General features: G+C 41.7%; 2 protein-coding genes and 1 long non-coding RNA gene across 4 annotated transcripts in view; 2 read left to right on the top strand and 1 right to left on the bottom strand.

The window, feature by feature from the left end:
* Window positions 1-1370, bottom strand: part of LOC117547253 — a 48854-nt gene extending 47484 nt beyond the window's left edge. Inside the window, exons 1-2 of the mRNA XM_034217841.1 lie at window positions 1225-1370; window positions 1073-1128 (exon numbers count right to left, since the gene is read on the bottom strand). Of these exons, the coding sequence (XP_034073732.1) occupies window positions 1073-1128; window positions 1225-1370 (202 nt within the window). The remainder of the gene's footprint in view (window positions 1-1072; window positions 1129-1224) is intronic.
* A 9839-nt stretch (window positions 1371-11209) lies between these two features.
* LOC117547258 lies at window positions 11210-11899 on the top strand. The gene is made up of 2 exons (XR_004569149.1): window positions 11210-11340; window positions 11723-11899. It is a non-coding gene; the product is annotated as an uncharacterized LOC117547258 (long non-coding RNA).
* Window positions 11900-14229: 2330 nt separating this feature from the next.
* Window positions 14230-27222, top strand: part of frem1a (Fras1 related extracellular matrix 1a) — a 29775-nt gene continuing 16782 nt past the window's right edge. For both annotated transcript variants that reach the window (XM_034217842.1, XM_034217843.1), the window contains exons 1-4: window positions 14230-14460; window positions 18574-18957; window positions 21803-21897; window positions 21986-22296. In XM_034217842.1, coding sequence (XP_034073733.1) covers window positions 18715-18957; window positions 21803-21897; window positions 21986-22296 — 649 coding nt within the window. In that variant the 5' untranslated portion in view covers window positions 14230-14460; window positions 18574-18714. The remainder of the gene's footprint in view (window positions 14461-18573; window positions 18958-21802; window positions 21898-21985; window positions 22297-27222) is intronic.

Below are 27222 nucleotides of genomic sequence, written 5' to 3' on the forward strand. Positions count from 1 at the left end.
AGGCAAGGCAAGGCAAGGCAAGGCAAGGCAAGGCAAGGCAAGGCAAGGAACAGCAAGGCAAGGCAAGGCAAGGCAAGGCAAGGCAAGGCAAGGCAAGGCAAGCAGGCAAGGCAAGGCAAGGCAAGGCAAGCAAGGCAAGGCAAGGCAAGGCAGCAAGGCAAGGCAAGGCAAGGCAAGGCAAGGCAAGGCAAGGCAAGGCAAGGCAATGGCAAGGCAAGGCAAGGCAAGGCAAGGCAAGGCAAGGCAAGGCAGGCAAGGCAAGGCAAGGCAAGGCAAGGCAAGGCAAGGCAAGGCAAGGCAAGGCAAGGCAAGGCAAGGCAAGGCAAGGCAAGGGCAACACAAGGCAAGGCAAGGCAAGGCAAGGCAAGGCAAGGCAAGGCAAGGCAAGGCAAGGCAAGGCAAGGCAAGGCAAGGCAAGGCAAGGCAAGGCAAGGCAAGGCAAGCAACCAAGGCAAGGCAAGGCAAGGCAAGGCAAGGCAAGGCAAGGCAAGGCAAGGCAAGGCAAGCAAGGCAAGGCAAGGCAAGGCAAGGCAAGGCAAGGCAAGGCAAGGCAAGGCAAGGCAAGGCAAGGCAAGGCAAGGCAAGGCAAGGCAAGGCAAGGCAAGGCAAGGCACAGGCAAGGCAAGGCAAGGCAAGGCGGCAAGGCAAGGCAAGGCAAGCAAGGCAGGCAAGGCAAGGCAAGGCAAGGCAAGGCAGGCAAGGAAAGGCAAGGCAAGGGCAAGGCAAGGCAAGGCAAGGCAAGGCAAGGCAAGGCAAGGCAAGGCAAGGCAAGGCAAGGCAAGGCAAGGCAAGGCAAGGCAAGGCAAGGCAAGGCAAGGCAAGGCAAGGCAAGGCAAGGCAAGGGGCACCTGTAGAACGTCAGGATCCTCTCTATGGTGCACCTGTAGAAGGTCAGGATGCTCTCTATGGAGCACCTGTAGACGTTGCAGAGTATCCTGGAGTCCATGTTGAACCTCCGTAGCCTACGGAGGAAGAAGAGCCGCTGTCGAGCTCTTTAGGTGGTGGTGTTTGTGTGATGAGTCCATGTCAGGTCCTCAGTGATGTGGACACCGAGGAACCTGAAGCTGCTGACTCTCTCCACTGATGGTGATGGGGGTGATGGGGGTGTGACCCTCTCTCTGCTGCTTCCTGTAATCCACAATCAGCTCCTTGGTTTTGCTGACGTTGAGATTGAAGTTGTTATCCTGGCACCAAGATATCAGGGTTCTGACCTCCTCTCTGTACGCTGTCTCATCGCCGTCGGTGATCAGCCCGATGACGGTTGTGTCATCCGCAAACTTCACGATGGTGTTGGAACGCAGTCGTGTGTGAACAGGGATTAGAGGAGAGGGCTGAGCACGCAGCCCTGAGGGCAGCCCCGGACTGGCCATCGGGAGCACCGGGAGGTTTCCCGATGGCCTGGCCTGCTAAGTGGCCTGCTGGCCTGAAGATTTTTTTTATGTATGTATTGTGAACGCAACGCTGCGCAAATGTGAGTCTGACTCTGCCTCACAGAGGGTGACTGGCTGTCTACATGATGTGGCCTGCCGACATGGCCACTTTCATACATGCCCTCGATTGGTCTCTGTGTGTCATTCAAGCTCGGGAGGGTGTGTGTGTATGTGTGGCGCGAGCGAGCGAGAGAGAGAAAGCGCGTGCACCGGTTACGTGTAGGCTATTGTTGTTGTTAGCATCTGGTGCTAGCTAGCTGCGCTAACGGATATAAGGAGCTGTTTCAACAACAAGGTGGAGGAGAGTCCTCCTGTCAGACTGAGAGACTGATAACTACAGCTCAGATGAGGTAAAGGACTCTGCTGAGTGTTTAGATAGTTAACTTAGTTCTCAGTGGGTCTCACGGTTTGGTCACCATTCATGTAAACACATATTTCCATTTGAAGGGGGAGTGATTAGTAAAATATGCATGAATAATAATAAAAAAACGTTAACTTGGTGAAAAAATGTAAGATAAACTTTAAAACTTGTTGAGAGCTAAAACTAGTCTTTGCTGCTGCCTCAAATAGGAGAAGGGGGAGACGGGTGAGGCTGGTTCAGGAGCACAGACACACTCACAACTATAAATGAACCAAAAACAAATAAATAAACAAGTTTCAATGTTTTTTCATATTGGATATGGTATGTTATTGGTTATGGCCATGTTATTATGATTTTATGATTATTTAAATGTATACAGTTCTGTTTCATGTGAGTGTAGTCTCTCTCTTTATTTCCCCCTCAAAGTGCACCAGATTGATGCATTTAAGTCCAACATTGAAAAAACAAATCTTACCGGAGGAGAATGTCCCCGGACCCTCCTATAGGATTTGAGGTCCACCCCCACTTAAAATATGTTCACATGAATAGGTTCCTAAATAGATTTGCACATTTGTTTAAATAGTAACCCATTTCCATATGTTTATTTTTGGGTAGTAGATTTAAACTAGAGGGCTATCATTATGGGCAGCAACGCTGTAAATATTGACAAATAAATCCAGCAAAATGGCACAAAAAACTGGTAGTGGCCTGGCTGGGTGTATAATTCCCGGCCTGACTTATTGTCCCAGTCCGGCCCTGCCTGAGGGGCTCCAGTGTTGAGGATCGGGGTGGAGGATGTGATGTTTCCCACCCGTAGTGCCTGGGGTCTGCCCGTCAGGAAGTTCAGGATCCAACCACAGGGGGCGCTGTTGAGCCCGAGGTCCCTGAGCTTGATGAGGGGCTTGGAGGGCACTATGGTGTTGAAAGCTTTAGCATTCTCACGTAAACTATATAGACAAAAGTATTGGGACACCTACACATTACACCTACAGGAGCTTTTATGACATCCCATTCCAAATTCTTAGGCATTAATTAGACCTTTGCAGCTATAGCAGCATCCACTCTTCTGGGAAGGCTTTCTACAAGATGTTGGAGTGTGTCTGTGGGAATGTTTGCCCATTCATCCAGACGAGCATTTGTGATGTTGGACGAGAGGGCCTGAGGTCGCATTCACACCAGCCTTGTATAGTCCGGTTGAATCGAACCCTGGTGCGTTTAGCCGCTTGGTGCGGTTCGTTTTGGTCGGTGTGAACGCAGTCCGAGACCTCTGAAGTGAACTAAACAACCGGACCGCCTAAAAGAGGTGGTCCCGGACCGCTTGCTAGTGAACTCTGGAGCGGTTCATCGCTGGTGTGAACGCAGTCTGCACCAAAACATAGGAAGCGTAGTATTTACGAGCAGTGTGCGAACTATACCACGGTCTCCGGGATTTTTTATTTTTTTTTCCGGGGGGTGGGTAAATGCTGATCCGTGCATTAATAGCAACAGCACAGACATAGGCCTATTATAAAGAGAAAATCTGTTGCACACGGGGTGGTGCCACAGGTCTACATTTACATGAAACGTCCCGATGGATCATGTTCATGTCAACAGATTTCCCGAGCATGTATGGGCTACGCAAACTTCAATCAACTTGATAATAAATAATCCACGGACCACCAATGTAACGTTTGACTGTTTAATTAAATCAATTTAAAATGACTCAAAAACAGGCTACATTGTTTCACATGGGCAACAGCCTATTATGGCTGTAGCCTACACAGAGCCGAACACACGCGATAAGAGCAGCCAGCGGCACCAACCATGAACAATATTAATATTAATAATACAGCTATAGCACAACACAACTCTCTCACTGCCTGGAGAGACGCGACGCCACACACACAACACAACGGCTCGTCTTCTTGTGTCTCTTCAGCCCCCAAGTTAACGTTAGCTGTCAAGTTAGCACTAGCACTGACGTTAGCTCCCTCCTCTCTCGGTTCTGTTGTAGCAGCAGTCACAACGTACGATGTGCTACCACCAGCTACATTCGGTTGGTCTTCTTGATCAGGTTGTTTGGCCGTCTTTTTAAAGAAATTGCCCAAGGTAAGTTGTTTTTTTCTTTTCGACATGTCAGCAGCAGCAACAATGCCTGGTAAACATGCAGTGCTAACTAAACGAGCTTGTGAGTGAGTGGGTAGTGGGTGGAGCTGCGGGCAGCGTGCAAGCAGGCGACACTTTTTTCATGAATCATAAACTCTAAATATAATTTTATTTCACTTATTTTACACCTTTGAAAAAAAAAACATGCCCAAAATGGAATTTATTTGGTCATCATATCAGTATTTTAGAGAGCTCCCCCCAAATTTCACAAACCATGTTCCCAGGGGAGCTCATGTCACCACTAGGGGAGCTATAGCTCCCCCTGCTCCCCTCCAGTTCGCACCCTGTTTACGAGTCACAAGAACGCAGATGTCTTCAAAATCGTTAGCGAAAGAGTGAAGCAGAATGAAGTGTTGAACAGTGTTGTGTAAAGTAAAAACAACTATCAAACAAAAAACTATACATAAAAGTCAGAGCCATCTGCCGTCGGGGAAACCCCCTCCTTACTGCAGAACGTCTCTGTAGTAACTCACAGGAGGCTTCTGGTGAGCATAGTGGAGTTTATTGGTTTCTGGTAGCGCCGAGCTGCGACTCCGGTTCATCACATACTTAGCATAACAACATAGCCCCCAGCAGAGCCATATAATAGAAGAGTTACGACATCTCCGTTCACTCCAATGAGCCACTTTTTTACAGCAATGGCGGATCGTGGAGCCTCTCAATCGTTCCCCGGAAGTTAGCGCCAAGGCTAGCAGAGCTGTAGAGTTGCAGCAAAATAGACCGTTCGTGACGGACTTTTAAAGGTAAGAAGACATTTAAAGATGTATATTGCGGATATTATCAGTACATCTGATTCAAATTAACATGTGTATTAAAGGATGTCAGTGGATTATCCCTAAATTAGTAGATTTAGGGAACGTTTACAGACGTTGAACAGCATTTTAATTGTAAATTCCGTACTCTTAATGTCATTTCGTCCAACGTTGTTGAATTAGAGAAGAGGGGCTTCTAGACGGGATTGTATTGTGTATTGTGGAAGGAGTTAAATATTAGATAAATATAACTTTGGTGCGTGTAAGAGTGAGTGTTTTTAGCAGAGCCATATTGTGTCCTTGTGATTATGTTGATTATTACCTGTCTGTATAATGTTGCAGCTCAGCTGATTTTGGATTGATGGCAAAGGGAGAGGGACTTAAGTGAGAGTGAAAACACAAGGTAAGTTTAATACTACTGTTGTATATAAGTAAGCATACTAAACATGTATTATATCACTGTATTATATAAGTAATCTTGTTAGTAACCTACTGTATGGCAGGTGGAGGGGCAGTGATGTTACAGGTGGAGGAGCAAAACTGCAAGACTGCAAACTCACAAGACAGAGAAATCAAAGTGTGTTCTCCAGAGAAGAGGTTGATTTCACTTCAATTTTTTATTTCATATTTTCTAAAGATGTGGAAATGGCACAAAGAAAAACTTGAGAGCTGTAACCAAGACAACTGTAACAACATGAGTAGAGAGCCACCAAGGTTTTTCAAGTCCCTCTCTTACTCCATTTTGCCAACCCAAACTTCCAGGTACATGACGGGACACCTTGCTTGTTTTTGTTGTTTGCGCTCCTCTGGCTGGGTGCTGGCAGGTGGAGGGCAATGATGTTGGCAGGTGGAGGGGCAGTGATGTTAGCTGGGTGCTGGCAGGTGGAGGGCAATGATGTTGGCAGGTGGAGGGGCAGTGATGTTACGGGTGGAGGGGCAGTGATGTTAGCTGGGTGCTGGCAGGTGGAAGAGCAATGTTTAGTCCAAATATTTCCATTGCAACGGCTAATGGAAATGATTGCAGCTGTGGATCTGTTTGGGGGTTGCTGGATGTGGTAGCTTGGCTGCTGTTGTTCCTTTTCACCTTTTTGGATTGGCTCTTGCTTCCAAAATGGCCATCTTTTAATTTTATTTTTTTTCTGTCATTTCTGATTTGTTTGGCCTCAATTCTCAGCCTCAGCCGTATGAATCTTTTTACGAGTTTTTGTTGTACTCCACAGCATGACGGAAGCCTGCTGGAGAGGGCCTGAGCTTCTTTCTCCAAGACACCCACTGCGTTGGGGAGCTGCATGAGGGAGGAACTAGTCTTGGTCCTAAATAGTTCCTCAATTTGGTGAATGAAGTCAAAGGCTTCTTGGGAGGGACGACAAAGAGCACCTGCCTTGAAGTCTTTCAAGTCCACTAACAAGCTGTTGTCACCAGAAGGACTCTCATCATGGTGCTCTGTTGCAATTTTGCATTTTTCACAGATGCTGGCAAACTTGATGATTTTGTGGACGATGTAGCCTGCAAGATGGAAGAGAATACATTTCTCAGTTTTTGTGAGGTCAGGTGCTGCTGCTCTGTTCACCGCCATCAGCTGTTCCACTCTGACTGATGGAGTGATTTTTGGCTCCCCTGTGTCCAGGAAGTCTGCCAAAAAGCTACTGTGGTCTTCCTGGTAGCTCCCAGAGCTGATGGTGGTGAGGAACTGCCCCACAGATATGATTCTCAGTGCATGATGGAATTCCACTGGAGTTGGGACAGGATTTTTAGACCTCACACAGCTGAATGTATTTTCAAGGCAGTCTTGTGTGAACCTTGACGTTAACACAAACCTGTGTCCTTGTGTAAGCATCTCCTCTTGTATGGCCAGAATTGATGTTGTTGCCATTATCACCCCTGTTTGAACAGGCTTCCAACCTCCCTTTTGACCTATCTTTATCCCACGAAACAGATGGACGATGTTCTGGAGGAAGGTGATGGCCTTTTGGTACTCCTCCATCTTGAGCCTGCTCAGGGCTGTAATTGGATGGCGAGATGACATCAGATCAAACCAACGATCAACCTGCTCCAGGAACCACGCTGTCGTCAGGTATGACAGAGGGCGGTTTTCTTGCTGCACCATGTATTTCAGCCCAGCACTTGTAGCCTTACTGAACAAATTTAGAGCAAGACCAACCTTCATCTTATCAAAGTGACTTGGCTCGATGGCTGCAGCTGAAAGATGGGGAGCTATTTTTAAGGCCATCCCTTCCTGAAAGGTCAATAAGTCCTTAATGGGGACCACAGAAACCTCGTTAGAGGGGAGGTTCTCTCTGTTAACAACATCCTCAGGAATTATGAAGACCTGCCCACGGACAAGGGCACTTTTTAAAAATGTTACCAGATATGGGACATCGGGCATGAAATAGAGCTGCCTGTCTGGTTTTGCTGGATGTGGCACAGATGTTTTATTTTGGTCCACCCCAAAGGATTTCCACATGGCTCGGTTAGGGCTACCCATGTCGGTGGTGACATCAAGCACATGTAGCTCTATGGATGCTGCCCTCTGTATTATCTCAATAATGATTGGCCTGTACTCTGCTCCATTGGTAGAATTGCCAGTGTAATGATATGCCACTACTTGCTTCCACCGTGTTGTGTTTCCAGCCAACATAAACACACAATCATGTGTTGCCACCCCTGTGTGACCTGGTAAAGTCACATCACCGTACAGTTTGCCTGTAATCATGTCTAACTCCACACTTGGTGTGATTGCCATTTCATCCAAGGTCAACACACACTCCCTTTCAAGGTCTGTCAATTTATCTGCCTTCAATTTTAGGAAATCAAAGACCTCTGTCAACACACCAGGCTCAAACTTAACACATTGCATCCTTCTTTGCAGTGTCCTTATTCCTGGAAGGGGAATCTTCAATTCCTGCAGAGTTTTGTAACCCGTTGGTCCGCTCGCAAAGCACATTTTTAAAGCCTTCTTAATTGTCTCATTGCTCCATTTCATCCCCTTTGTGGTGAGTCTGCCTAATGCCTTCAGTTGGTCTTTTGAAAACGTTTTCTTATATTTCTTGTCCCTAATTTTCATTGTTTTCTTGAGAGCTGCATTTTCCTTCCTGATTTTTCTTAGTGCAGCCTTTGCTTTTTTGGTGATTCCTTCTTGGCTCTTTAATTTTCTCTTTAATTGTTGTAATAGATCTGTTTGACTGGCTGCTGGTTCCCTCGTATGCTGACTGGCTGCTGGTTCCCTCGTCTGCTGACTGGCTGCTGGTTCCCTCGTATGCTGACTGGCTGCTGGTTCCCTCGTATGCTGACTGGCTGCTGGTTCCCTCGTCTGCTGACTGGCTGCTGGCTGAGTGGGTGGTGTCCGCCCTCCCTGTCTCTCCTCACTAGCCATGTCCTCTCTTTCTTCACCCTCACTGTCTCCTCATCCCTTCTTCCCTCAATCTTTGAGACTAATGTAAGTAGAAGACATGGCACTGTACATTTTCGAACATTTTAAATATTATACCACTTAAAAATAACAAATATTACTTTTGTTACTAAGAGTTGATACTTATTATACCTGTGTCACCTTTCACACTATAGCTGTGATCATGAGTTATGGGCTTTGTAGATACAGGTCCCGGGGTGAATCGTGGTGCAGGGGCCCTTCTCTTTTTGACCACAGGGCGATGCACGAAGATGGTGGGTATAGCCTCTGCTCTCAGCCTAGTCTTGCCCTTTTTGTCTTGACAAACTGGTCTGCATCAAAATGTGCCTGCGGAGTGACTTGAGGTTACTTCACACACAGAACAACTGTGTCTGAATCTTGTCTGCCCACATACATATTCCATAGTGGTTGAATACACAGTATTAGGAAACCCTTTATACTTACTGGACATGTTATACTCATTACATACTGTATATAAAATATGACCAAGAATGTGAGACAACTTTATAGAAATTCATATCACATCTGTTACTGATGCCATTTGTCATACTTTGTTAAACTCACAAATAATAAAGTTCCATAACTTCAGTTGGGAACAAAGACCACACCTTATCTCCCCAAGGCAATTTCCCATCCAATAGGTGTGCTATATAGGTGTGTATAACCCTTTCTCCTGTCTGTTACTCCCTCTTTCAGCACAAGAACCAGAGGGGGATTCAATGGAGCCTGAATACCTGCACTGAGACCCTCACCCTGCACCTTGAGTCTCAACTCTGTGTTTTTCAAGCCTTTCCCTGTTTTTTTGTATTAAGCAAAACATTAAGCTTTCCCAATGGTGTGGTTTCGTTTTGTGAAAAAGTGCAAATGCAGTGTTTGTATATAATTACATCACATATTTGTTTTCTGTTGGTTGTGAAATTGCTCCTGCTGACTTGAGCCAGCCATGTTTTCCTCCGCTCTGTGTCAGTGGGGAAGCCGTACATTCATACTCCTTTCTCTGAGCGATTTGAGCATCCCCAGGCAGCACAGCAAACCATGGTGGCGACTAGGAGGCAGCACAGCAAACCAGGACAACACGGAGGAAAAGGCACAGACAAACTGCATGCATGCTATTCAATGTTTATTGAATTCCATGTATTTGCAATGGATGTTCCTAAAACAACACATTTAACATCATCATCATCATGCTGCTGCTGCTGCTGCTGCTAGTCCTTTGATAGTCACCTGTCGGTCTCCTGTCCTTTCTGAAAGCCATAAAGATGACATTAGTCATTTAGATAACTTGTGTCCTCAATTACCATGGGATTACTGAAACTACCATGAATTTAAGAAAATGGTAGACATGAATCTAATCTGAATTTTAAAGCATTACTTTAGATCCCCTCCCTCTAAATATATCAATAAACATTAGAAAGTGATGCTTCTGACTACCATACAAGTTTAAGAAGATAATATTGGTTTTAAAGAATTCAAAGCTATAAATAAACAGCAACAGGCTCTTTAACCAAGGCACTGTTAGCCTAACATGTAAACTAGTTGTTCACACTAATCCTAATATTATCACTTAATATTAGCAAATTCTATTTTATTTTTTAAAACATATTGATGTAAATACATACACATATCGATTTGTTGTATAAATATTGCAAATCAAAACCTTTATTCACTAATAATTACCAAAAATCGTAGTTCTATCTCCTGTTATCAATGCATTCACATTGCCCGCCATGAACTTCCGGGGAACGATCCTCTTCTACATGAACCACGTGACGATAACCGTTTTTGGACTTCCGTTGTCGTAACTCTTCTATTATATGGCTCTGGCCATAGATATATATAAACTCGGGCTGTCAGTCGATTAAAATATTTAATCGCGATTAATCGCATGATTGTCCATAGTTAATCGCGATTAATCGCAAATTAATCGCAGATTTCTATCTGTTCTAAATGTACCTTAGAGGAATATTTTTAAAGTTTTTAATACTCTATAGTGGACAAATATGCTTTATGCTAATGTTTATTATCATTTGAACAATGACAAATATTCTCATGAATATTAAACACAACAACCTCTGAACATTACAAATATTCGCCTCAATTCAACCTGGAACCTCTCTCATACAATAATACAACACAAATGGTGTGTGTGTGTGAGATGGATCGTTGGAGCTATGTGCAACTCAAGGCATATGCTCGAACGGGAGCTGCCTGGACGCTGCAATCATGTTGCGCACTATCCGTGCTGAGTGTGCTGACTTTTCGTACAATGTCCCACTGTCTGGCTTCCTGCATAAAGTCAAGTGCTCGGCACAGTTGTGGCGAAATGTCGCTCCTCTGTTTTCATTTAAACAGCTCCATATCTGTTAGTGCAGCTAGCTTGCACCAGATGCTAACAACAACAATGCACGTAAGGTCTCTCTCTCGCTCGCTCGGGCCACACATACACACACTCTCCCGGTCCTCCCAACAGCCAGTCGGTGCCTGCCGGTGAGCGTGGAAGTGTGGTCTGCCACAAGCGGGCGGCAGGAGCGGGGCTGTCAGCATCAGCTTGTAGATGGTATTTTAAACTCGATGCGCTCTGAAACTACGGGGCGGCCGAGGACAAAAAATACACATGCGTTAATCGCGTTAAAATAATTAGTGGCGTTAATTTTTGTTTGCGTTAACGCGTTATTAACGCGTTAACTTGACAGCCCTAATATAAACACTAGATGGCTCATGGGAGATTTTCCAGCGTAGCCGCCATCTTGCTACAGTTAACAGTTACTCTGATTCGCGTTATGGTAGCTATTGTAAGGTGAGTGATCTGCACAAAAATACTCTTAACTCTCTGAAATCTTGACTGATTTACAAACGGTCTGGTTTATTATAAACATTATTAGCATGGCTATGATACAGGATGCTTGGACATGTTGAAATTGCAGCTTTTCTTTGTGTATGTGGTTGTATTTATTAGCTGGCTAATAACAAGAGGCTGTGAGTGAGACCTAGTATTACAAAGTTGACCCAGCAACTTTACACCAGTGGGAGAGGCAGAACTGCTCTTTCTTTTCAACATAATTTAAGTTACACATGATTTCTTCCAAGTGGTTTGTCTTGTTAAAAACATCTTGCATTATGATACAGGAATTTGCTGGCTTTGTGTTTACAGAAGTACCTGACTATGCCGGACTTTTGTGCAGCCTACGGATGCTCTAATCACCGCAGTCTGCAAACAAGAACCCGTGGGATCACCTTTCACGTGTAAGAAATGACAATATTATGACTAAAATTAGGATAATCGTTAATTACTTAGTGGATGTATGTACATTACAAGTCCTGCTACACAGGATCAGTGGGGCTATGTGAGATAATAGTATTGCAAGATTGTTGTTGACCCAGCCTCTTTAAAATATGTTGTTACCATTTCTTTACACAATTATTTAATGTTTCTTTTGGACACCTTTTTTATTACTCTTAGTGTGGTTGTCTTATTCTTAAAGTAGGCTATACATACATGCATACATACCAAAAATATGATCATTTCGGTGTGTATTTTTGTCCTTACCCTTAATGTTAAAGGAAAGAAGGGAGGAAAATGTTGACAATCATTTATATATCTGGCTACCTTTCTCATGTTTTTAAGGTTTCCCAAAACCGAAGAGAGGAGGAGGCAGTGGGAACTCGCCCTAAGAAGGGACGGTTTTGTTTCCCTTGACAGGACAGTAACAGTTTGACCCGTTGTTGGGCCAAGCTGTTTTGTGCATATCATTTTACTTACTTGCAGTTACAAATAAACCGCTGGTAACACATACCAATTCTACTCTGGTCGTGTCGTTTCCCTTTGTACCCCTCGCCAAGAGGGAACGTAACAACATGTGTTACGTGCCGTAGTGGGTGCTTGTGTGTCTCCCTCTCTTTCCCCCTGATGTTTCTTCTTCTTCTTTGTTTAATGGCGAATCGCTACCACTAGGAGCATATATCGCCACCTACTATGTATTTATTCAATCTTCATGTTCCATGAGACGCAGCACTATGTTCCCCACATATGTTTATGTTTGCTCAGTCTAATAAACCCATAACATGGTTGTGAAAGAATACCAAAGCTAAGGCTGGACGATGATTGATTGTTGGTGTGCCATGTGTCACCGTGTGTCTTATTGGTTTTATGTTATACTGTATTTTATTGTGTGCAGCTGGTCCTTATCTCCAAGACACATTTAAAACAAATAACCTTGAACCTTGAAGCCCCATCTCTCCCCACCTGCTCCTGCTTCCCACATCCCCTCCACACCACACCAAGTTGTTCTTCTTAATAATAATAATACTACATTTATTTTGGGAGGCCGCCTTTCCCAAGGACACCTTACAGGGGCATAGGGGCAATATAGGGAACAATTTAAACAGTGGATGTTGTGATATATCAGCCGGGGTGAGACAAGACAAACCACAAATGGACTACAGAAGGACACAAAAGGACACAAAAGGACACATGGTACAGAATTATATTATTCTTGGTCTTTTTTCAATAACATATTTCAAAGGTTCTGGATTTGTTTACAAATCAGAAACTAAATACAAAACTAGTATAGTAATATGAAGATCTCATGTCAAAAATAATTGTGATAAATTAGACAGAACTGGCCTGTCTGTGAGCACATTTTATGTTGGTTTGGTTATTCTGATAAAGGTGTGAATATCTAAATAATATACCAACATATGCTATTGTCATTAGTTGTGTCCCTGTTCTTAAAGCTAAGGCATTGCTAAATTAACAACTCTTGGCTTACAGAGTGGTAACATGAGACCGATTTTTATATATAAAATATAAATGTATTTTAATTTTATAATTTATTTTAAATATTAACAATATAATAAAATAAATGGAAATATATACACCGGCAAATATTTAATATAAATACCTTGTGTGTGTGTGTATAGCTATTGCTTTATCTGATTAATGTTATTTTCATATGAAAGTCCATGATTATAAGTATGCAGTATCTTAACTACATCTTTGATGTTTATAAAAAACCAAACCGTTTGAAAATTGGTTGAAAATTGAGCAAGCTATGGTTATTTAAATAGTAAACCATAATGTTATGAATGAGAGAACTCCCTGTAGCAAGATGGCGGCCAAGTGGCAACGTCGGTCTCCATTGGCCAGCAGCGCGGGTGAGTCATCTAGTGTTTATATATATCTATGGCTCTGGCCCCCAGTTCCTCTTTTATGCTTATGGAACGGCAACAACTTCAATGTCACAGTGCCACCTAGTGGACTGGTGAACTAACATGCAATGATATGACATTACAACATCCCCTTCCCCTCAAGCAGGTTATATACATCCAACAGGAACATTGTAACAGTCTCTCATTATATGTGCTATAATGTTTTTTATCGCACGTTGTCTGATTATATAATCATATGCGCGGGCCGCTAGTGTCTGTTGATCTCCAGATTAACAGCAGCATGAGAATAACCTGCCGAAAGTGCCGATGCTCCATGGCGGAGGCTCCGGTAGAAATTGCCGGGATTTGCGTTTTTACCCCCTTAATGTCTGACCAATTGTTGAACAGCATTTCCGTGCACATGACTTGTGTTCAAAGTTTATAGTCCGTTTGAGTTTTGCCCGTGTGAACGCAAACCGAACCTTCTGAAAAATGAAACAATGTAACAAACTGTCGTCTGGTGCGCACCAGAGAAGCGGACTATTAGGTGTGAATGCGACCTGACTCTCCGTTCTAGTTCATCCCACCAGCCTTGTTTAGTTTGGTTGAATTGAACCCTGGTGCGTTTAACCGCTTGTTGCGGTTCGTTTGGGTTGGTGTGAACGCAGTCCGAGACCTCTGATGTGAACTAAACAACCGGACTCTGGTCCGCCTAAATTAAAAGTTAAAAGACTTTAGAACATAGAGCATAACATCTTCTTTTTTTTTTCCTGTCTTCTGGTGCAAAACCCTTTTTTTATGCCACCTTCAGATTTCCACCACTTTGTGAAGACTTATGAATCCTTTTATAAAGTACATGAGGTCCATTATCTGTCCTTTGGTGTTTTCCTTCCATTAGAGCGCTGTTGTGGCTTTTACCTTTGCCCCTTTTCCCTTCAATAATGACAAAGCTGTTCCTTAAACCACCAGGCACTTTGGACAAGACTTTGATCTCAGAGCCCGGTGTTTGTCTTTAGGTTTTTCTGCTCCGATTACTGATCCCACAGCAGCAGCAACAAGAGGAGGAAGTACAACCCCTCACTCATCTCATTCTGCTGTGGGTGGAGTTTGTCCCTGAGGAGCGAGCAACAGTCTGTCAATGAGGGAGTTGCAGTGTAAAGCAGAGGAGAGCGGACAGGTAGTGAAGAAGAAGAAGTGCCAGATGTAAGAGATCAGGTAAGGACATGTCTAAATATATGTGCAGATCTCTGCTGGGGACTTCTCTTGTTTATGAAAAATGTTTCCTTGTCATTTTCTTTTGTTCCCATGTATTTTTTCTTAATTACTTTAATCAGACTCATCTGCTTGGTATTTAATGAATGCAGCAAGACATTTGTTTTTAAAGAAATGTGGTCTCAATCATCAGTGATTTAAAGTGAAAAACGTTTTGAAAATGCACATACGTGCTCTTTTGTTTCTCTAACTGTACCATGTATTGGTGCACTAAACATGTATCACATCACAGCTCTGGTTTCTGGAAGTTAGGGAGTATTTGGGAGCCTCCCGAGGTTTCTGTCTCACACTCTGGACTCTGCTTCTGGACGGCAGCCAAATGCTATCCTCTCATGTTTTCAGCAGAATGACTTCTTCTTCCCCGATGGTCCGTCTTTCTTTGAAAATTGCTGGCTGCTAAGGACCCTGTCATTATTAAGATTAGAAGAAGAAGCTGTGAATGGATATAACAGACATTCCCAGCTGTGGAGGAAAGCCACTTGTTAAATGACACATCACATTCCCTCACAGCTGTGTGTTTTGTGTTCACTGACAGTTTGGGTGTTGGGATAGGCAGGATATAATTCTGCCGGATTATGGTAGGGTAACTTATTATGAGGATGGATTTATGAGGTGTTATTTGACCATCGCAACTTTGGATTTACGCTTGCGCTTGGTGGAAGACACAGAAGCATATATTTTGTTTCTTCAGTGGTCTTCCAATTTTTTGTCTTGAGTTTGGCAAGTAAATGTTTGGGAAAAGTGAACTGATGCACTGATCGTATCAACTCCATTTTAATGAAATGATTTAGCCCTTTGCTGTCTTAATGCTTCTGTAACCAGACCTTGGTAGATTCCATGTAGTGCCACAGAAAAATGTTTTCCCAGTACGAGAAGATCTCTTTTTGAAATCTGTGGAGCACTCTGCACTGAAAAAACATTGACTTTAATTAAATGTATTATGGGAGCAAATTTCACATAACTGTATTAAGTTGGTTGAAAGCAATAATATTAAGTTGAAATACAAAATATTATTGGTTTGAAAAAACTCATACAGTATGTGAAATTATGACATAATACATGTAATTAAAGTCAATGTTTCAGTGTGTGTGAATCAGCTGGAGAGAGTGGTGCCGTACCCCCCAGCCCTGATGTTTTCTTTAGGTCTGGGTTAGGGAGTGCATGTACAGGCTTATGGTATGTAAATGTGGTCTGTCATTAGACACTGAGCAGATGCTGAGCCTCCTCCTGAAGGACATGTCAGAAAACATCTCACCCCATGACGTGAGGTTAACCCAACGGGAAGGTGGTGGTCCTCTTCTGTCTGGCTAATCCACATCACCCAACATGTCAGGAAATAGGACGGCTTCCCTGGTTTGTTGACATACTCTATTGCGACTGTAACATGAAGCCCTAACCAAACAGGAAGGGATCAACTGCAAACATGGAGAGGAGCCTCCGAGTCCTCCAGGCAGCTTAACGTGAGGACCTTTCCCAGCACCCCCATCGTCTGCAGCCCCCCCACTGCCACTCACATCAGTCTTTAACAGGACAGATTGGGGAGGCCTTTGTGACCTTACACTGATAGTTTGTTATCAGTGAGTTCTAGTGTGACACAATGCTGCAGAGGTGTTATCTGCTCAAATCTCAGCTGGACTTTGGTTTGCTCTACCTTTGCCTATTTTAGCATCTCTACACTGGCTTCCCCTGCGTTTTAGACTTCAATGATTACTTTTAAGACACATTTGAGCTTGTCCCTGATTATATCACTGACTCACTAACGTCTTACCTGAATGCAGCCTCAGATCTTCTGGCAGCAGTCTGTTAGTAATTATAGGTTAAGGGTTTCAGAGGATACCCTTTGGATTCAGGCTTCCTCGGTTTCTTCTTTCAAATCTGTCTCAAAACACGCTTTTTTAGATGACATTTTTCTCAAACTGGTCCTTCAGATTTACTTTTTTTTACTGTGTTTCAGTAATTAAAACTTGGCTTATCATTATGTGTCCAAAACAATGCATTAAAAAATTAGTCAAACACTTCGGGTCTCCAAGTTCTTCAACACCAAAATCCTTTCTTTATGTATCACGTTTTACCAGGAAAGGACCAAACCAGAACTTTTGACACAAAAAATTAAACTTTTGTCAAAAACCTCCCTTTGTTGAAAATTGTACGATCATTATCTCATAAAAATTATCTATTAAACACAGGCCAAAAGAGGATTCTTCAAATACTTTTTGCAAAAATGCAAAACTTGCAGGTTGCCTCTTTTGATTCAGCACAAAAACAAATCTCAGATGAATCCACTGTACGCTAGCGGCCCATCAACAAACAGCAGGCAGACCAAGTAAGAGCCGATAAACAGTTGGACAAATCCCAATATATGCTTTTAGTGCCCTTTGCCACTGGAAGTGTGATAAGGCCACTTTTTGCTACTATTTGAAAGGCGGTTGTCAGCATTTAAAGTCCTGTTTTTACACTCAGCTCCTAGAACATGATATTTCCGGTTCTCTAAAGACTAGCATTGTTCATGGGGACAAGCTATAACATGTTCCCCCAGGCAGAGACTGATTATAAGGTGGTTCCTGTTCAAGGTGCTTTCTGTGAGCGGTCTGAAGTAGGCGGAAGTGTTGAAAGAATGTTGCCGAATTACATCTGAAGCTTTTTTTCAAAGACAAAACAGCTACACCATGCATCCTCACCGGGATTCAGGGTGAGATAAGATGAAACTTTATTGATAGCTGTGAAGAAAAGAGAAAAAAAGTACTTAGAGCCAACAGCAAAACAGAAAATAGAATGAAAATGTATAATTGTAACAATTAAAGGCACCCTCAGGTTGTAAAAATAACAATGTTTAAAGAGGATTTTACAGGATGTTTGTCCCATTCTGCTTTTAATAATGATGCAGCAGAGAATGTAAGTCTTCTTTATTGAAAGGCTTTGGGAGACTTTATTAATGTCAAAGGTCATTGAGAAACATGGTGTCATTACTAGAGAGAGCGTGTTAGCCTCGGGGAAAGGCCAGCGCTTGTCCGTAATGAACATATTTCCTGGCAAGCAGAGCACATAAACCAGCCACACGGTGTACACATAGAGATGTGGAACATGCCTAAAGCTGGTAGTAAAATGTACATCTAATTTAAAAAACAATGAACAACAACTTTACATTCAGGGTTGTTATCATAAACCAGCAGTGTTTTCCTGTACATGTTTTTATTGGTGCACATTTATCCTTCGTTTTTTGTAACTCCTTTTTTTCCTGTGGTATTGGCTTATCAAATAGAACATGGTCTTTGTGATGGAAAACTGATGTTTGATATGGCTAATGCACTTTTAAAGGCATCACTTAATCCAAAACTCCGCTATCTGCTATTTAGAACTTTAGCCTCTTTTAGCTTATTGTTTTGGTTTAAGGCCTGCAAACTGTTAGCAACTGGTTTCCAGCAGCAGGCAGCAGTATCAAAGCTGTGATCAACCAGCTTGCTGCTAAGTTACATATTGGAGTCAAAGATGGCAACCAGCAGGACTCGGTGGAGATCAAATGTTAGACTCATCAGGTGGACACAAACAAATGATCATGATGAGTTGTTTATGTTAGCCATATTAGCTCTATGAGGGGATCAAATGTAAATGTTGCTTGTTTGGCTGTCCTCAAGGGACCACAATAAAATGTGTGCAGTTTTAACAAAATAGTGGAACATCAGAGATCTTACTATCACGTTCCACTTCCCAAAATATATTATATAAAAAGTAATACATGCCTACAAGTCTGTTTACCCCAAAGGGATAACTATAAATGAGACATTATTAAAAACTATACATAATGTCCGATAGCTTTCCTGCAAATGATTCCATTATATTTTAATTGTCACATACTACTGAATCTTGTGTTTTAATGTATTAAATTAAATACATAAGATTTGTACATGCTCCCTCAAATGTTGTTTTTGTTTTATTTATTATTTGCTTTAAGAAATGTTATTCTCTCCACCTAAAAAAAGGATCGATAGAGAGTCAAATAGATGTTTTTTATACAAATTAATGATGCCTTTGACTGAAACTCTTTTCATTTCTTTACAGCTTCTGACCGATCATGTGAACTGGTTAAGCCAAAGGGAAATGAAGCTTCCTCTTAAGAGAAATACACCGTGGTTTACTTAATTAACTGTGTGTTTGGGAAAGCTTCAGTTTGGAGCTACTCCTTGAACGTGACGGACAGCGATGGGTTCACGGGGTCTAACACTGGCCTGGACCTGGCTTCCAGTTCTTCTGCTGGGATTGACCTGCTCCTCGCACAGTTCCCTTGTGAAAGTCAATAAAGGTTTAAAGGTGAAACGAGGTCAGTCGGCCTTCCTCCAGGACGGTGACCTGCAGTTCCATATCCCCCGTCAGAAGGATGCTTGCAAAGTGGAGGTGGTGTTAAATGAGCCCATAACTCAACGAGTTGGAACACTCATGCCTCAGGTAATGGAAAGAAACGTTTTCAATAAAAACACAGTTAGTTCCAGGCCATGTACTAGGTGTAGTAAAATCAGGATGAAGGCATGCTTCATAGCACTGTTAAACTGCGAACATGTAGGAAAGCATGTCATATATGATTAGTCCTTTGGTGATGATAACAAGGGTTCAGTGCTGGGTGGTACTGCATGCTCCATTGGCAATATATTATACATTTCATTGACCAGCTGTTTTGAAATGCAATCAGCAAACCTACCTGCATTTCGTGAAAACAAGACGATCCCAGTTTTAAATAGCCTACCTTTTTTCATTTGATTTCTTTTGTTATAAAAAACAACAAAAAGCTAGGTTAGGATAAGATGGTTTGAATTGAATGAACTACGTTTGTTACACTTAACTTAATGGTATCAATGTGTTGAGTTTTGAACTACTGCCCTTGACTTTGCTCTGGTCATATTTACTATAGCCACTAGAGTTATCAACCATGTGAATACATTATAACTGCCTTATGGACCTAGTAGCAGGTGTAACAGGCCCCCTCTAACACAGAGGTTATTCAACAACAAATTATTCATTAAATATAGTCATTAAAGAAAAATCATCAGATTCTACATTTAGAAGTTGATAATCTAGGTATGAAGCCTAATGGTTTAAGCAATGTTAGGCTCTCTGTACACTTGGGTTTATGTCTGTTTATCCCCTACATATCTGGCTTGGAGATATATTTTCTAGGGCTGTCAAGTTAACGCGTTAATAACGCGTTAACGCAAAAAATTAACGCCACTAATTATTTTAACGCGATTAACGCATGTGTATTTTTTTTCCTCGGCCGCCCCGTAGTTTCAGAGCGCAGTTTAAAATACCATCTACAAGCTGATGCTGACAGCCCCGCTCCTGCCGCCCACTTGTGGCAGACCACACTTCCACGCTCACCGGCAGGCACCGACTGGCTGTTGGGAGGACCGGGAGGGTGTGTGTATGTGTGGCCCGAGCGAAAGAGAGACCTTACGTGCATTGTTGTTGTTAGCATCTGGTGCTAGCTAGCTGCGTTAACGGATATAAGGAGCTGTTTAAATGAAAACAGAGGAGCGACATTTCGCCACAACTGTGCCGAGCACTTGACTTTATGCAGGAAGCCAGACAGTGGGACATTGTACGAAAAGTCAGCACACTCAGCACGGATAGTGCGCAACATGATTGCAGCGTCCAGGCAGCTCCCGTTCGAGCATGCCTTGAGTTGCACATAGCTCCAACGAACCATCACACACACACACACACACACACACACACACACACACACACACACACACACACACACACACACACACACACACACACACACACACACACACACAGTATTGTATTATTGTATGAGAGAGGTTCCAGGTTGAATTGAGGCGAATATTTGTAATGTTCAGAGGTTGTTGTGTTTAATATTCATGAGAATATTTGTCATTGTTCAAATGATAATAAACATTAGCATAAAGCATATTTGTCCACTCATATATTGATAAGAGTATTAAAAACTTGAAAAATATTCCTCTAAGGTACATTTAGAACAGATCAAAAATGTGCGATTAATTTGCGATTAATCGCGATTAAATATGGACAATCATGCGATTAATGGCGATTAAATATTTTAATCGACTGACAGCCCTAATATTTTCATATCTCAAGTCTTTTATTGAGACCTGTGGAGGCCAGGCAGTCTTCTCTCTAATGACTCCATGCTGACAGATACAGTGATCTGTTGAATGTCAGGAATGAGTTATGGTTCATGCTAAAAGGAAAAAAGTTAAGTATTAAAGTTGAATCATGCCATTAGTATGAACACAACAAAGGGACATGAATCATGAGTTTAGTTATGAGGAAGTGACAATTAATGTACACTGTTGAATTCAACTATTAGTATGATTTGAGGTCATCATCTGCCAATAAGCCTTTTAATTCAGAACATTGAAAACTGTGTACTGTAAATATATTGAATTGTGTTCTTGCTGGTGGAAATGACACATTTCATGTTCTTTGGACCTAATGTGTTCTGACTAGAAGACTGTTTATGTTATGCTACGTAGCAATTGATTGCAATTAACTATTTTAAATTATATTGAATTAAATTAGTTAACATATTGAATTAAATTAGTTAAATACAGAAAGAAAACGTTATAAAAGGTTACGGAGTATAGAGGGAGTATTTCAAAATGACTGACCTGTAATACATTATTACTTTAATATCTGTTTTGCTATTTAATTGTTCCTTGGCAGATGAAGTGGTATTTAATGTTACCATGTGGTAAATATGTAATTCTCATAAAAAATAAGCATATCAGAGTTACACACAAGTACTCAGACCTTTACTTAAGTATAAGTAGCAATACTACATTGTGAACATACTCTGTTACAATTAAAGGTCCTGTATTCAAAACAAAAGTTGTGGCATCAAAATATACTTCAAGTACAAATTATAATAATGAATGCATTAATGTCAATGAACTTGGTTAAGGTGTGGATTATTTAAATTACTTAATATACTGCTGGGTAGCTTAACCTATAATAAAACATAATGATTTATTGGTTGATTTTTTATTCTGACTTGTAACTACATTTGTAAAACGATTTAGTGGAGTAAAAAGTAAAAACAATTCCTCCTAATTGTAGTTATGTAAAAGTATAAAGTAGCAGCATGTACAAGTACCTCCATATTGTACATGTACTGTACATAGTTACATTCCACCACTATCTACAATATTTTGTGAAATGTAAACAGTTAATTTAGCTAAGCCATGTAAGTTTGCATATAATAGTAGTCGAGTTACTCATTACATTAAAATGTCTCCCTTTATTTGTGCAGGTATTTGATTGCCACTATCTGGCTGATGAGGTGAAGTATGTCCATAATGGCTGTCCATTGTTAAAGGAGGACGATGTGAAGCTGCGCCTGTACAGGTAGGCTGTCCTTCAAATGGGAAACATATTATCATATATTATATATCTTTCTTTCATGTTCCTGACCATGTGTTTTTATTTTGACCAGGTTCACAGAGACAGAGACATACATGGAGGTGTTTTCTCTCCATGTGGACATTATTGAACCTGATTGCAGCATCATAAAGCTGGGGCCAAAGTTATTGGAGGTTCCTGAGTTCTACAGCCTCTCTGATGCTGTGGACGGGAATGTGCTGTCCTTCCACTATGAGAAGAGGTCCAGCCTGGAGTGTACTGTCCATATGAGTAACTATGACACCCACCTGCCAGCCCACGGACAGCTGGTGACCGGAGAGCCAGAGAGAGCTACTGTAAGAGGGGACGAGCCGGAGAGCTTCATCCACCTCCGCCAGCAGCTAGGTAACATATGCTAACTTCATCCATCGATAGAAAGAAAATCCACAAATAAAAAATGAACTTGATTCAGAAATAACAGCAGGTTAATCGAGTGGTGCAGTGATGACGTATTTTTGTAGGCCGACCCGGAAGTAAGCTGCGCATGGGTTCCCTCGACAAAAAAGCAATGGGATTTCTCCATAGGATTTTGGAATATTGTACAAATAATTTTCGAATCATAAATCTATCTATCATATATCAGATTAGATTTAAAAAAGTAGACATGTGGAGATTATCCGGCTGAACAAAACGTGCATTAATCAAACAGGTTAGTTTTCCACAGATGTTATTTTTCAGCAGGTTTAGGGGGGTTACATTCAGGGTCGGCTCTAGAACAACTTGAATGGGGGGGCAATCATTTACCAAGGGGGGGCACACACTGCCGTCAACAACCAACACACAAACACCAACGCAACTTCAATTTTAAAAAACATGCTGTAAAGTCTATTGTCTTTCACACACATTGCAGGGGTGTAGTGCTATTGTACAGCGCACCTATGACTTGTGCATACATGCACGGTTGTGGCACGACCACCAAAACAGAGACATATAAGGACAGAGGGTGTCGTTTTCTCATACTGATATTCTGCACAAACTGTGCTGTTGTATTTGCTGTAAAGTGTCTTTACTGTAGGTTATTTTTGTATTATACTGTATATACAGCACTTTGTCTCGACCAAAAATCGTTGAAAAATGTGCTATATAAATAAAACTTGATTTGATTTGATATGGACATAGGCCATCATATAAAAAGTGTGCAAATGTATTTAGTATCCTATCCATGTGAACATGTTTTAGGTGGGGGTGGACCTAACCTCCTCTAGGAGGGTCTGGGGGCATGCTCCCCCGGGAAGATTATTTTTAAAATATTGAAGTTAAATGCATCAATCTGGTGCACTTTGAGAGCAAAATGAAGAGATCTATGGATAGCCTACATCTCTCAGCATCCATATGAAACAGAACTGTACACAGATTTACTTTTTCTTTATGGATATTTCACTAATCATTCCCCTTTTAAACTGTATTCTTGTGTTACTGTCCTATAGTATTTCATACCCGTTTTTCATTTATTCTCTCTTTAATAACTATAATGATCATATAAAGGTATTCCTCGAAAATACTTACATAAATGGTGAGCAAACCGTTTGAGACCCACTGAGATAACTTACACTAAAGTGAACTATCTAAACACTGAGAGAGTCCTTACCTCACTGAGCTGAGGTTATAAGATCCTCTCAGTCTGACAGGAGAGGACTGTCCTCCACCTTGGTGTAGAAACAGCCCTTTATATCCGTTAGCATAGCTAGCTAACCAGATGCTAACCACAACATTCCACGTTACCGCTCGCGCACTCACAAAATGCGCTCGTGCCACACACACACAGAGCTTGAATGAAACACAGAGACCCATGTACTTGTACTGTACTGTATATCATATTATTTTTGATGGCTTTACTGTATAATCAGTTTAACAGATGAACAGATCGCCACTGGGCTTTCATCTAAACACTCAGCCACGTAATGATAACAAAAAAAAGGGGGGGGGGGGGGCACAGTGACTCATTTGGGGGGGCATGGCCCGCGAATGACCCCCCATGACGCCGACCCTGGTTACATTAATAATGCAATCTGTTACAGAACAATTTCAATGTCAAAAAATGCCATCAGTAACCTAATCTGACGATCAAAATATAAAAGTAATGTAACCTGATTACTTTCCATTATTTTTGGATTACACTAATATCATATGCAATGCAATTTAAAACAAATGTAGTAAGAGTAATAGTTTACAAATGCTTTATTTGTATTTGATTCAGAAATAATAGCTGCTTAGTAAGGGTGTTATCATGTATTATTTGTACTTTAAGTCCTAATTTGTTGTAACAATAAACTAAGCATTATCCTGTAGATGTAGAAAATTAAACAATAAATCCCCTATCTGCAAAATCATATGTGACTTTAACTTCTATTATATTATTATGACGCCCTGTTTATATTAAATATCCTAGTTAAAATGTGTTCAGTCTTAGTGACTCCCCGGTTGCAATTCTGGGCTCCCTCAATAAAAACATCCTCCCCTCTGTTATGAACCTTGGAGTGACCTTCACCAGCACTTTTCAATTTGATAAGCAGGTCAGCAGCGTAGTCAAGACCTGCTTTTTTAAAATACGACGATTGGCTAAGACCAAGTCGTTTTTATCTTTTAAAGACCTGGAAAGGGTTATTAACGCCTTTGTTACCTCGAGACTGGATTACTGTATGTTGGTATGGACCAGGCGTCAATTAGACTGGCTTCCAATTCGGTTCCGAATTGATTTTAAACTCCTTTTATTTGTTTTTAAAGCCCTAAATGGGCTGGCTCCGGCTTATTTAGCAGAACTCCTCCATCGCTACACCCCAGCCAGACCATTAAGGTCGGCTGATCAGCTGCTGCTGGTAGTGCCCAAGACCAGGCTCAAAACCCGAGGGCAGCCAGCCTTCGCGGCAGCTGGCCCTAGGCTCTGGAACACTCTGCCCCTCCGTGTGAGGTCGGCCCAGACCCTAGGGTTTTTTTAATCTACACTTAAAACTCACTTCTTCTCCCTGGCCTTTTAGTCAGAGCGGAGCACGACTCATGACATTTCCCTGTCAGCCTGTCCTCCTACAAAAAACGACCAAATAGGTCGATTGTTTAAGCACCTTAGATTACGACCCATAGCCACGTTTTAAAGTGTAGCACCTCTAGTGGTCGTGTAAGAAACAACATGCTCCCGTTTATTCACAAATAACCCTCTCTGGAAAATCTTAAATTGTAGAATAGTTTGGCCCTTAAAATGCTTTTTGATTAAATTTCTAGCGAGAAGTGTATATTGTACTTTTAGAATCCACGTCCAGTGGATGTGTAGGATCTACAGTTTGATAGATATTACGAAGATGATTTGAGGTCTCGCCAGGATAACGTGTATGCGGCAGCTTCCATGTAAAGTTAGCGTGGGTTAAAACAGTATTTCCGGTCTCGAAGTTTTCATAATAAAACCGGAAGTATTCCCCACACTGTCAAATGATTACACAGTGATATCTGCATTACTCATCCACTAAAAAACATCAGTTTATCCTTGTTAATTACACAATATTGATTGGTTTAAATTGTGTACAATGCTTTTGTGTTTTTAACCTTCAATTCAGAGAAACAAATAGTTTTTTAGGAGTTTAGACACTACAGTTTCCGAAGACACTACACTACCCAGAATCCCCAGCTATCGTTTGGGACTACAACATCCGCCTTGCTTTACAAACCCGGTGATTAATCATCAAGCCCTGTGATTGGATGTTGGAGTGGCAGTGCGACAAGGTTACGCTGAGCGTCAACAGCTCTTTGAAATGGAATGGAACCACGGCAGACTTTCCAAAACTGGAATTGGACGGGTCCAGCCCCCGGCTCCAGCTTAACCCCCCCCCCCCAACTACACATGCTGGCTATTGTGTGTTTCACAACATGTTCTATGGCACGTCTCTTTATAAGACGTTTTCGTATTTCCCACAATTAGAAGTTGCCAGAATTAAACTGTGTAGGCTACACCCTGGAGGTTTAGGGGATACGAAACACAGTGGTGTTATCACATTTAAAACATATAATTAATAAATGGGTGAATTAATATACCCACATGACACCTAAGGTCAGAAGAGCTTTATTTAACAGCTGGTCTTATGTCTGTGACCCCTCCTGTTGTTCATTGATAAGCCTGAAACATGCACTTGTCAAGGTTCAGAGGCAAATTTTGCAAATATGGCAGTAGCCATCGATCATCTTAAGATAAGATAAGATAAGATACTTTATTGATCCCAAGTTGGGAAATGTTTTTGTTACAGCAGCATACTACTTTGTTCTACTCCACTACAATTCAGAGGTTAACCTGGTATTTTTACTCCACTACATTTATTTTAGTTACTTGGCAGATTCTGATTAATGATGTGAAATATAAACAACCCTTAAATCAGACTTTAGTTACACCTGAGTCAAATTCAGGGAAGGTGATTGTCAAGTGCCAAAATAAACTATGCAATATATTGGACGTTAAGTACTTGGTCAGACTTCATATTTATCTGTGGATAACCCCAACGTTTTTTTCTTATTCAAAAGAAGACCTTAACTTAAAGTAATGTTTAATGATTAAATAAAGCCTAGTTGGTCTGTTTTGCACATCCTCCTGTTAATGTCTTTGGACGTCCTGCACTAAACTGTTTTATTCTAGAGATCACTACAGTATCTTCTTGATATTTTCAATTTTGTATGTAGGCTACTCTTAATATTTAAATATTGTCATCAAATAAAACGTATTCAACAACTAAATTCAATAACGTGCTTTAACCACTAGGCGGTGCGGGTTAAAAAACCAGTGGTGTAGTTAATAAAACATAATAATATCAAACATAATATGACTATTCACTTTATTGTGAAATGAAATCAGAACGGTAAAGGAAAATACAGTTTCAGTCTCTCGATTTGAAGCTTATGCATTGTACCATGAACCTGTATAGACCTGTAACAGTCAACTGCATGAGGAGTTGGAAAGGTAATTAATTAAAATGTCGAACTCGGACTTAATTTTAAGGACATTTCGGCCAGGGATTTAGAGCTATATTTGTTTAACCACCGGATTGGCAAAACAGGAGAGTGTGTGCACCAGTCTGCCTTGATCTATGTATTCATGTCTGTGACACTCACAGTATCTGCTGCCCGCAGCTGTTTTATAGAAGGAAAACCTCCTTCACTTCATGAAATCTTTGCAGCACCAGGAGGCAGCGGGAGGGTTAACTCAGCCTCTGAGAAGAGGAGCGCGCCGTGCCTTTCACGCACCGCCTTCACTGTGTTTACCTTCAGAATCATTAGAAAGGCTAAAGAGCGGTGTGG

Source organism: Gymnodraco acuticeps, unplaced genomic scaffold, assembly GCF_902827175.1.
Source record: "Gymnodraco acuticeps unplaced genomic scaffold, fGymAcu1.1, whole genome shotgun sequence".
Lineage (NCBI taxonomy): Eukaryota > Metazoa > Chordata > Actinopteri > Perciformes > Bathydraconidae > Gymnodraco > Gymnodraco acuticeps.